Genomic DNA, 12,094 nt, shown 5'->3' with positions numbered 1-12,094 from the left:
CCCTCCCCCCAATAATTTATTCAAAACTTGATAAACCTGTAAACTTTAAAATTTTGAATCTCCCAATGTTAATTCAAGTCATATATGTAAAAACAAAATGGAAAAAAAATAGGAGAGAGGTGCTAAGGGACAGTTAGATACACTAGAATGAGTAAGTAAAGGAAAAATTGAGAATAAAATTTTGTAAAATGAAATTAGTCTTTAATCAATTGGTTAATCCAATTGACCAATTGTATTCAACATTCACACCATATTATTACACTGACAGCTTCCTACTTAATTGAAACGAAATAAAATACTATATACTGAATTATATTTTATTAATTATACATTACACACTCTAATTGACTCTAGTTGCCCAAAATGCCTTTACGAATACAAGAAAGGTTGCATTAATATTAATGATGCCTTTTAACTTAAAGGATTTCTTATATTTGTTGAACTTGTTTTTAATTTTAGTTAATAATCAAGAGTGATAAGCTAATTTAGAAATAGCAATTGTTAACTGGAGATAATCTGATTTAGACTAAAGAGGTTATTTAATTTTAAGCTAAAGTCATATATAGGCATCTCATAACTTTTCGATGCTTTCATTTTAGAATATATTTTGAGAAAATTAAATTGTGCCGGCTAAAGTTACATGTTTTATATAAATAAAGTGTTAGATATCTTAATGATATGGGGGCATTTTGGAGAAAATCATGCGGATTTGATTTAAAATATCAAAAATCGAATTACCAAATCGAATCGTAATTTTTGGTAATTTGGTATTCGGTGATTGGATATTCGGAAGTAAAATTTTAGAATTATGATATTCGGGTTTGGGTTTGGTATGAGACATTAGTACCATTTGGTATTTGGTAGTTCTCGAATATTGAATTATTTACTTAATGAAGATCATGTATCAACATGTCCATTACTCATTAGTACAAATCCAAAGAAGAAAGTTAAAGAATGAACATAAACAACCCAAATACATGTCTTTTAGTTGTATCAATTTGTTTTTCTTGTTGTCTTCTTACTTATTGATCTTCTATTATATCGTGCCTTCACATAAAAAATAGAAATGATTGAAAAAATAGTATTAACTTTATAATACAATTGGCTACAACTTCAATACAGTATTATCGAATACCATATTAAATCGAAATTTAATTTATTGATTACCGAACTGAAATTTAAAATTTTGATATTTGGTATCTACTTTTAACTATCAATTACCGAATCCAAAATTTGATTATCCTGAATCGAATACCGAACGTCCACCCCTAAAAACGGATAATATATCATCATGTTATGAATATCATCCAAACACGTATTAACAACTAAACTAGAATAGATGGTCGAAATCAATGAAAAAGTCAAGAGTTTTACTAAGAAGGTTCAAAATATAAATAAGTAAATATACGAAAAAATTAAAGATGATTAACTTAACTACGTGTAATCAATATAATTTTCTATCAAAGAAGGTTCGAATCATTGATCCTATCTGACCTAGAAAAAAGTAAAAGAAAACCTCTAAAATAAGGGTGTGAACAAACAAATATTTTGATAAGTATAAGAGCAGTTGGTCCAAAGACGACAAAGGCCTCTCACCTATTTATTTTCCAAAACAACAAAAAAACAAACATGGTCTGCTGACGTTTTTTTTATTACTAACAATATAATTAAATAAAATGAGTTTTGTCTTTTTATTTCTTCCCATTTTATTGCTTACGTACTATAGTTTAAACATAAATATAACTTGAATTGCTGATGTCTTAAATTCTTCTAATTTATTTATTACTTAAAGTATCATTACCAGCCAATCAATAGGTGTTAATCTTGGATTCTTATGCCTTAATGATATCATCTTAAAATAGATTGTTGAGAGAAGGACGCAATCTTAAATCTTTTTTGTGTATGCTAATAAGGTCGGATTATCAAATGGGCGGGTTAAAATTGACTGATTTAATCTGTCCTTTCAAATGCTATTTGGAGTGAAATGAGTCGAATTAAAATGGATTAAATAATAGGTTATGGTTTGATCCGTGCATTTTTTTTTTATCAAATTTTTATTTATTTTTCTTGTAATTTATAAGTTTTTTTTTTTTTTTTTTTTATGATTATATATAATATATCAAACAAAAAATATTTTAAGAAAAACTTTCATGTGTAAATTAGGCTATATATGACCTCAACTTTTAAATGGGTTGAAATTCACCTATCAAAATGAACAGAGAGTTAGTAAATAGACAGATTATTAATCCGAACAAACTTAAATAGATAAGACGGGTCGTGTTTTCATTTACTAATTTGTCCCTAGACAAAATTCATGTTTTATTCCAAATTGTTCATCGTTTGTACTTTGTTGCCTATTAATAGTCAATTTAATGAATCCTTATCAAATTAAATTTGGATATGAAGTAAATTATGTTATTTACAAATCCATTTTAAACTAAAAAAAATAATATTCAAATCATTCATAAATCAACTTTATTTTCACTTACTGGCTGATATTTCTTTAAACAATATGTTAAATAATTTTCAAACTAAAACTTCAACTTTCAAATACTCTTTCCGACTCAATTTTAAGTATTGTAACTTTTTTTTTTGCAAACACCAACCATTCCCAAAAACTCTTCTTCAACCATTGTAAAATAAAATAAATAATAGTGGATAAAGTTGGGCAAGTGGATTATAAATTAATATATCTAAGATATTTCTAGTAAAATATTATTACTAAGACAATCATCCTTTTTTTTTTCTAGGTGAAAAAAGTAATTTGGAATAAAGAATTATGTTGGAATCGTTAGGTGTAATTGAAGAGACCTAATGGAGTTTCAAGAAAATATCTTGTAGGACCATGATTAATTTGAACCACAAAAACAAACTTGTAGGTCCATATATTAATCTAAACAACTTTAACTTATTTTGGACATTATAACCATGGTTTCATACGTGTAAGAAAAAATCCACCTAGGACAAATAATAAGAGACTATATTAGTATTATTATTATATTATTATTATTAATCACAATTAACAAGTGATTTTTAAGTGTTTAATTTTTTTGATCGATCTTGAAGCACAAACTAATCTAGCTAGCACGTTTTTTACTCTTTCTATATGGTTTGAATGCGATATTGTTATTATACTGAAATGAAGTTTACTGTGTGCTTATTTAAAGGATATCGATTAAGAGTTTCTCCGTCAGCAAAAAAAAAAAAAATTATTATTTTATTATTTAATGTTGTGTCCATCGTTTGGGTCACTACTCGAGTTGCTCATTCCCTCTAAAGTAGCTTGACCTTTATATGAAAGGTTAACTTGTGATGTTTTGTATATATTGAAAACTCTCATTGCCTTTTCTTCATAAATGGGAGACAATATTCACTAAATTAGCCTAGCTAAAGCTAATTACATATATACACAAATACAAAGAGTAAAGAGGAATATTTGATAAGAGATAATATTATTATTATGGCTATAGCACAAGATATTTTGCCATGCATAGCCATGGTGATAATAGAAATGTGTACAATTTTCTTGACTATAATGGCAAGTACATCCATGTCAAGATTAGGGATGAGTTCTTATGTTTTTGTGGTTTATACAAATGCTCTTAGCTCAATTATTCTTCTTCCTTGTTCATATTTCTATCATAGAAGAGACAAGTAAGATTTCATCACCTTTTTTTTTTTGTAATTTATTCAACAAATTTGATGAACATCTTGTCTTGCAATAATAGAGAATAAGATATATAATATGTGTTGATGTTTAATTTATTTTTTTTTAATTTGTTGCAGGATACAAGCTTCATTGTTTACTTTCCCAATACTTATCCGTGTATTTATCCTTGGTTTAGTAGGGTTAGTTCTTCTTTTCTCTCTTTTCACTACTACATACGATATAACATATTCAGTATTATTCCACTAGTAAAATTTAGGGAGGATATCATATAGGATGTATACAAATTTTATCGGGATATTGATCACCTGTTTTTGATAGATCTTCAGCTCTTTCTCTCTTCTTCACTTCTAAGAGAAAAATATATTTTCAAGCTAGGTAGATCATATTTTCATAAGTACTAATTAATTACGATGGTTAATATAATAGAGAGAAAGATTCCTCATTTAAATTTGATGAGTTAAGAATTTTAGGCTCTTAAACTGATGAAATTGTACTTTTGAATTAATGGATTTATATTATTTTAGTATTTATTTGAAATTTTTAGTGGTTCTATCGTGCCACGCACACATATTTATACTCACAAATCGAAGACTGAGCTCAGTTTAATCTATTGTAGAAAGGTGCATAGTTTAAGAGAAAAAAAATTCTAAAAAAAAAGGAATTTGAACAAATTTTAGATGTTGTCTGATTATAAATCATATCAATACCATATCGATGATAAATGGAGTCCTATACTTCCATTATATGACTTGGTTAATATTATATTAATAATTCTCCCCTAAAACTATCGTTTTGAATTGAGTTAAACTGAAGATTCATTTGTTCATCATGGTATCAAATTATCCAGACCTCCAATATTGTCCCCTGGATAGATTGTTCATGCCCTAATACCGGACTGTGTTCGAGCGTGCAGGGGATCAGGGGAATATATATGACATACTAAAATTAATAAAAAAAAAGTATGTTATATAAATTAAAACACGCGACGATATTTGATTTTATGATGGTGTGTTTGCAGGGTTACAATAGCTCAGAACCTTGCATTTGCTGGACTAAGTTACAGTTCACCAATTGTAGCCTGTGGCATGGCCAACATGGTCCCAGCTTTAACTTTTATTCTTGCTATATTTCTCAGGTTAATTATTTCTTCAACCACAACTTCTTTATTATTTCATATTATATGATTTTTGTTGATTGGAATCTTGAATCTTGAAAACTAGATACTATGGAGCCTTAAACAAAAGAAAAAGATTTGCTACCTCACATAATTTTATTTTTTTCTAGTGGTCCTTTAATTTCTTGCAACTTGATGAAATAAATAAAATTGACAAATTAAAGGTGATGTAGAAAGACAGACCTAGAACTTGTGGATGATGTTAGAAGTGGGACATCTAGTTTAAATTTATATTAATTAGATTCAAGAATTGTGTGTTGATGAATCTATAAATGGTGGCCAAGAGTCAAATACACTTGGATCCAAATTAATATATGGGGGCCATATACACCAGGAAGAGAAAACGAATTTTTCCATTTAAAAAAGAATGATATTATTTTTATTTTTATTTTATTTTTAATAATAGATGTTTAATTACAATAACACAAATGTAATTATTTGATCAAGACATAATTTTTAAAAGTTTATACAATATTAAATTTTTTTTATTAAATCTTTTATCTAATTAAATTATGTCATATAAATTAAAACTTAAAAATAATATTATATTTAGAGGTTAGGAATAAATTAAGTGATGGAGTTGGTTGGTAAAGAGATGGACCTACGTAGTACCTACGTGCCACTACGTTTGCTTGTAAAAATCAGTCAAACAATTCCTTCCAATGAAAAGTTACATATATATTTCCTAAATATTTGAATGGTCATTGTTGAAGTATGTGATCATTTCATGTGTGGGCCTAATTTTTTTATGAACCAAGCATGTGGATTTTTTTTAAATATGAGTGATGGTGAAATTTGATCACAGGTGGTGGAAATGATCTTTTTAATATGAGCGGCGTTGAGATTCGATCTGAAGATATTTATCTGCTCTGATACCATCAAAAGTTATAGTGTGATTGATAAAACTATTTGCTAGTATCTTCTAATTAAGTGATCTGATTGTAAAAATATTTATCGCAACGTAACGTCATGTTAATTTGGTCATCATTATTAATCACTATTCTAATTCAACATTATTTTTTTTTTTTTTAGGAAAATAAGAATTGATGTGAAGAGCCAAGGAAGCCAAGCAAGAATGATTGGAACTCTAATATCAATAATTGGTGGCTTGTTAATGACTTACTACAAAGGTGGAGTGGTGAAGCAATATTCCCCAACTTTTCTTCACCTAGCCAACCCACACCTCCTTGTTTTCACTTCAACACGTGAGAATTGGGTTCTTGGTTGCTTCTTATTTGCTTCAGCTTCTTTAGCCCTTTGTATATGGAATATTATTCAGGTAATATATACTGTTCGACCAACTAATTTATTAATATGACTGAAAGTCTGAAATGTACATAACATATACATAACTTATATACTTTGTATATATTATGTAAACTACTTGACTGGAGTGCTTAGAGTCGTAGCTCGTAAATCGTAATCATCCCTTTTCACACCAAAGTCACTTCGAATTGTAGTTTATTTACTTATGTTTTTTTTTTTTTTTTTTGGGGTCAGGTTGGAACTATTAGAAAGTACCCACATGTGATGAAATTAGTATTTCTATATACTTTATTTGGGACGATACAATCAGCAATATTTGCTTTGGTGATGGAAAAAGATCTTAATGCTTGGAAACTCGAGCTGAACATGGAGCTTCTTGTCATTGTTTTAACAGTAAGTTTAATAAAGTGCATAATTTTTTAATTTTCTATACTTGATTTATCAATTATAACTATCGTCAAACTATATTAACATGCAATTTTATTTTTGTTTGTTCTTAAAAAAATAGGCAATTTTTGGCAGTTTAATACGTAGCAGTGTTCAAATGTGGTGCATGCGTTTGAAGGGATCTTCTTTTCCTCTATTTTTCAAGCCAGTAGGAATTCCAACAGCTAGTGCTTGTGGCTGTTTACTTTTTGCTGATACTTTTCACTATGGAAGGCAAGTTTATAAATTTTATCGACTTTTTTTTCGTTAAGGTATATATACTGACAATGCAGGTTATAATTTAACTTAGCATAACATGTTAATTACTTATCATTTATTCAAAGTTACAAATCGAATAGTTGTTATATATTGAGTTACGTATTTTTTTAAGTGATCTGATTGCGTAACAAAATTGTATTGATGAATATTTTGCAGTATGTTGAGTGCAATTATATGTGGAATGGGTTATTTCACTACACTATGGGGACAACTCAAAGATGATGAAACAAGTAAAAACATTAAGGGTAGCATATTACCAACTACTTCTGATGAGAAAGTTCCACTTTTGGAAGAAAGAGAAGAAGACGAAGACGAAGAAGTCGAAGGAGGTTTAAAAGTGTAAGATATGGAAATTTATTAAGATGATGAAGATAAATGTAAGTGTTTGCTAGGAATTTTAAAATTAGTTGTATATATGTGTTGGAAGGAGGTATTTTTTTCAAGCCTTCCAATGCAAGTTGAACAATGAAATTGTTGTTCAACTTATATTGATTTTCTCTCTAGGTAGCTATAGAGGTTAACGTACGTACGTATGAACTATGTTCGTATGTACGTACGTACGCGCTCTTGTTAATATGTTTGATTGAGAAATTTGGTGTATGTTGTTTCAGTTTACCTCATTTGTAAATAGTGAGCATTGGTTTTGATGAGATGAATATTACGAGTTTGTGATTGTATATATATATAAGACTGCATTGTGCTCCCACATTTTGATATGGAAGCAATCACTAATTGGACCTATAAGTTGTTGGCACATTAATTTGGCCTCAACTTTCGATGAATTTTTATTAGAGATCTTCATTTTTACATATAAGACATATGAAAATGTCACTTTTGTCTGTTTAAATTTGTAAGTGGTCATAAGAGATCATTTCCAGTTATATATGTTGGAAAAAATTACAAAGTTTTTCTCTACATTCAATTATTTTCCTGCACAGTGCACACAATCTTGATATTTTGCTTTGCCTGGTCCCTCCATACATACCGTTTGTTTTGTAAGAAAAATCATTACTTTTTTTCATGGTTGAGATTAGGTGCAAGTTCAACATCACATCCACACTAATTAGCTGATATATAGTGTAAGAGTTGAAAGTCTATTAGTATTGGGAAGCATTATTGTTGGTTACAATCTTTTCTTTCTCATATCCTTTTTGTGTTTCATCTGATGTTCGATATTCGCATTGGATTACGATTAAATTTGGATTCGCGTTGGGAAAAGTCCGATATTGACGTAAAGCGCTCCATAATAAAGACGACTTTGTACCTGGTTGAACTCCAATCCAAGACCTTTGGTTAAGGATGAAAGGAGTACTTACTACTCAACCACAACCCTAGTTGGTCAATCTTTCTCGTATTAATATGATGAAAAAACTAAATCTTAAAATATTGGTCAAAGTTCATACAGTTTGACTCTCGAAAAGTAAAACATGACAAGTAAAAGTGAACAGATGAAAGGAGTATATATAGTAATAAGGTCTTAATTACCCCATTATAGTTTTATTTATTCAATTTTTTGTTACACTTACATGACTAGAAAAGTAAAGTAGCTACTCACATTCCTGCAAGTAATTTTATTCATTAAAACTATATACTATGTGAAGATTATTTCATTTCTATCACACAGCATATGTCATGAGGTCTTTATGCCCCAATGAGATAAGCATCAAGATTCTTGAAATTCTTGACAGCAAAATCTTTAATAATTTGTGGCTCAGGAATTTCATCACTTGCCTTTTCAAATTCACAGCACCACTTAACCAAACTTCCATTTCCCTTTGGAGTTACAGTTAGCTTGCCTTTGAAACTCTTGTAGTATTTCAAGGTTTCACCATCAATAACTGAATAAGCCAATGTTTTGTTTGCCTCATCAATTGACTCTATTTTCTCTTTTGAGAATGTCACCAACGGAAACCCTATATGAAAAAAAATAAACAATGAAAATTAGAAAAGAACAGAACAAAAGACCAATACCTATAAATGGGGTGCACGAGCACCCGTCAACTTCGGAAAAAAATCATGTGTATATATGTATATCTATTTTGAGAAACTGACAGAAACTATTTGAGCTAAGGTGATATTGATGCATCCAAAGCTTTCAAATTCTAGGTTCGCTTCTATCCATATGTACTCATGAATGAAAAATTACCATTTTGAAAGGAATTCACTTATTATGGACCAATATAATGTAGTGTAAAAAATCTTTTCATGCTTCTCATGGACCTTTTACTTTTAGTTCTAATTGATGTGGCATAGTCGAAATTTTGAGATTCGAACTTTTAAACTTTAATCGTAAATTCAGACATAGAAGCTTTAAGTCTTTTGAAATTAAATTAGGAAATTACGTAAAAAGTATTACAAATCACAATAATTAGTTTTCGTTGCTAATGACCTGTTTTCTTGTAGTATAGTGATCAGGTAACCGATAAACCATCCATAAAAAAAGGAAACTCGGAATTTGAAAAAAAAGTAAGTTATCTGTTACAACCTGTTAATTAATTAAAACATGAGGAAACAATGTATGAACATACCTTCAGTATATTTGATCAATAGAACAGAACCAACAGACTTGCCATCACCTTCAACAACTTCAATGCTCTTGTATTCATTAGGGGAAGCCTTAGGGAACAAATTTGTTGAGTCCCTAATGCCATTCCAAAATTTGTCTACTGGAGTTTTCACCTCAACTTCAACATCAATTTTTCCTAAATTGGATGACATTTTTTTTAATTGAGAGACTATAATATTGCTTGATGTGATGAAGTAAAAAGTATTTTAAGAATTAGTTATATATATATAGTAAGTAGTGACCTCTAGGTGAACATTAATTAATTGTAAAATCTAGCTACTTTCTACTACCTATATTGTGTTGTTAATTACAAACATACGAATGTAGTTGAATGTTAAATTCATTTACGGTGAAGTTGTATGAGAAGTAGTTGGAGAATATAATGCATTAAAAATGGTCTCTATATTGAAGATGAAGGGTATATTTTGGATCGCGCACTGGGGCTCATTCGGAAGTGGTGTTCTCAACAAAATTTTCTTACCTGTATTGGAGTCCCGACTAAATTCGAATCGTGTATTGCGGGCCCATTTTCATACCTAGCTTGAATATGAGACATCTGATTAAGGGTGAAACAGTTTCACCACTGCACCACAATTCATATTTAAAAATAGATTAAGAGTATTAAATGATTTAATAAAGTAAAAATACATATTAATTAATCATAAATTAAAAATTATTGTGCATGTTTCAATACATATAATGCATTCATTTATTTGAGATAAACATCTAATATGCATAAATTTTAAATATTTCAATGGGTGGCATGTAAGTTGCTATTAATAATCCCGAATAAACAGTTACTAGTTATTGCTAGCAAATTCGTAGGATTTTGCAGTTGGAAGGTGTTTTATTTTTAGGAATTTATAAAGTAAATTACTCACAAGAATCGTTTGAAGTACCATTAAGATGTAATTTACTGGATTAGTAAGTCATGAAATTTATTAGTTATAATCTTATAATATTAAAGTTACTAAATTAATGGAGTATTAAAATTTATAAAAAAAATTACTCAAAAATAGTATAATTGAATTTGTTATGAGGTTAAAGCAGTGACACACAGATTAATTTGAATTATTAAAAAAAAAAAAAAGATTAACTAAATAGGTTCTCTCTAATTTTCTCTACAATATTCTTCTTGTTCTTGCTTTATTATTTTATAACGACTTCTAATCTTATGTTGTTTATAAGAATTTTTTATTGTTACCCACGAGAGATCTTTATTTTTATACACACAAAATTTTAAAAGATCAATTTTCTCTTTATTCAATTGGTAAGTGGTCATAAAAAATCATTTTCAACTCGCCTTTTTACTGCCCCAAAATTTAGGTTAGGTCTGAGATTAAAAGAGGGATATCGGAAATGGAATGTAGAGATTTCTTTATAAAGCTAATATTTTCTTCATTTCAATTTGTTTGTGTGGTTTTGATTTGATGCAGAGTGTAACATCTCGTACCTAGAAACGACTAGAAAGAGTTTAAAATCTGAAAATACTTATTTTTGGAAAGAATAAGAATAATCTGGAAAATTTGTCCAAGTTAGAAAAGTGAGTTTTGGTCATTTTCAAATGACCATAACTCCTAGATCGGGATGATTTAGGAGTAGTTCTTGATATGGTTGGAAAGACCATGGGAAGATCTTTCCAACGCCGCTGAGTTTGAGCGATTTCGATATCATATGAGTGAGTTATGCCTTTCGGAAGTTGGGCTATTGGATTGAGGAAAGTCCAAATCCGGATTTAAGGAAGGGCAAACTAGTCTTTTCTCTAATTAAATTCCTAATTTATTTTTAGGGGTTTATTGGGGTAAAAACATAACTTAATTCAGTTTTGGAAAATTAGAATACGCTTAGGGCTTGGAGAAGAGAGAAAGGAAGAAAGAACGGGAGAAGAAGTCAAGAATTCGCCAAGATCATCCAAGCGGTTCGAGTGGAATTCGTCGGGGGTGATCCCTACAAGGTATGTGAGATCTTTAGTGATGGGTTAGTTCACCCACACACCAACTTGTTTCAATTCAACGATTTTGGGTTGTTAACATGTTAAAAAGTGAAGTTTTTGAAGGACATCGTTAAGTTCTTGATTGGTTGTGTTGTTGAAGTTTCTTGTTGATTTGATTCGTGTTTTCGGGTGAATTTTCGAGTTAAATCTGTTGTATGTTGAGGGTTCTATTGATCCTAAGTGTTTGGGGAAAGAACCATGAAAACTAGGAGAGTTTAGAGATGAAAAACGGAGAAGAAAAATCGTCAAAAACCTGGGGAAGGGGGTGGGGCGTCGCGCCAGCCAGCACGCCCCAAAAGGGTCTCTAAAGTTCACCCAGCCCCAGTAGCTTCTCTGATGTTTGAGGGATGGCGCCCCGCGCCTCTCAGAGCACTAGGGACGCCAGTTCTCCCCATTCGTTCCCCACCTTTTCGTACTTGTTCCTTAGCAATGTACCTATGTTTCTAAGTTGATTTCAACACTCCGAGGTACATCTAAACATCATGAAATCATCCATAAACATGAGATCATGAACCTTGAATTCATAATTCAATTCAAGGAAAGTTAGGATCAAAGTCAAAGAACTTAAGAAGTTAAGAAGCAAGTCAAAACAAAGTTTGTTAAAGTTTTCAAGAGTCTTTAATAATGTTTTAAATTCATTTTAAGACTCAAGTTTTCAAGTTAAGCAAAGAGTAAAGAGTTGAGTTCATTTCTCAAAAAGCTATAAGGGAACTAAGTATT

General features: G+C 29.9%; 2 protein-coding genes across 2 annotated transcripts; one reads left to right on the top strand and one right to left on the bottom strand.

Annotated features, from left to right (window-relative positions):
* Positions 1-3,346: 3,346 nt before the first annotated feature.
* On the top strand, positions 3,347-7,531 carry LOC102583000 (WAT1-related protein At1g70260-like). Its single transcript, XM_006355899.2, has 7 exons — positions 3,347-3,654; positions 3,787-3,849; positions 4,689-4,805; positions 5,877-6,123; positions 6,345-6,503; positions 6,619-6,770; positions 6,972-7,531. The coding sequence occupies exons 1-7, from the start codon at positions 3,461-3,463 to the stop codon at positions 7,156-7,158; spliced, it is 1,119 nt and encodes a 372-aa protein (XP_006355961.1). The 5' UTR covers positions 3,347-3,460; the 3' UTR covers positions 7,159-7,531.
* A 748-nt stretch (positions 7,532-8,279) lies between these two features.
* Positions 8,280-9,562, bottom strand: LOC102593163 (MLP-like protein 423). Its single transcript, XM_006355925.2, has 2 exons — positions 9,344-9,562; positions 8,280-8,728 (listed from the first exon to the last, which is right to left on the bottom strand). Exons 1-2 carry the CDS (start codon positions 9,531-9,533, stop codon positions 8,457-8,459), a joined length of 462 nt encoding a protein of 153 aa, XP_006355987.1. The 5' UTR covers positions 9,534-9,562; the 3' UTR covers positions 8,280-8,456.
* Between the last annotated feature and the right edge of the window lie 2,532 nt (positions 9,563-12,094).

This window comes from Solanum tuberosum, unplaced genomic scaffold (genome assembly GCF_000226075.1).
Source record: "Solanum tuberosum cultivar DM 1-3 516 R44 unplaced genomic scaffold, SolTub_3.0 scf00210, whole genome shotgun sequence".
In the NCBI taxonomy this organism is placed as follows: domain Eukaryota; kingdom Viridiplantae; phylum Streptophyta; class Magnoliopsida; order Solanales; family Solanaceae; genus Solanum; species Solanum tuberosum.
This window is presented reverse-complemented; position numbering and strand designations above follow the sequence as displayed.

Excerpts from the sequence above, each read along its gene's own strand:
- LOC102583000 (XM_006355899.2), top strand. The coding sequence starts at position 3,461 with ATGGCTATAGCACAAGATATTTTGCCATGCATAGCCATGGTGATAATA. Across the intron at positions 6,124-6,344 it reads GTATATGGAATATTATTCAG|GTTGGAACTATTAGAAAGTA; the intron begins GTAATATATACT and ends TTTTGGGGTCAG. Across the intron at positions 6,771-6,971 it reads GATACTTTTCACTATGGAAG|TATGTTGAGTGCAATTATAT; the intron begins GCAAGTTTATAA and ends AATATTTTGCAG.
- LOC102593163 (XM_006355925.2), bottom strand. The coding sequence starts at position 9,533 with ATGTCATCCAATTTAGGAAAAATTGATGTTGAAGTTGAGGTGAAAACT. Across the intron at positions 8,729-9,343 it reads ATTGATCAAATATACTGAAG|GGTTTCCGTTGGTGACATTC; the intron begins GTATGTTCATAC and ends TTTTTCATATAG.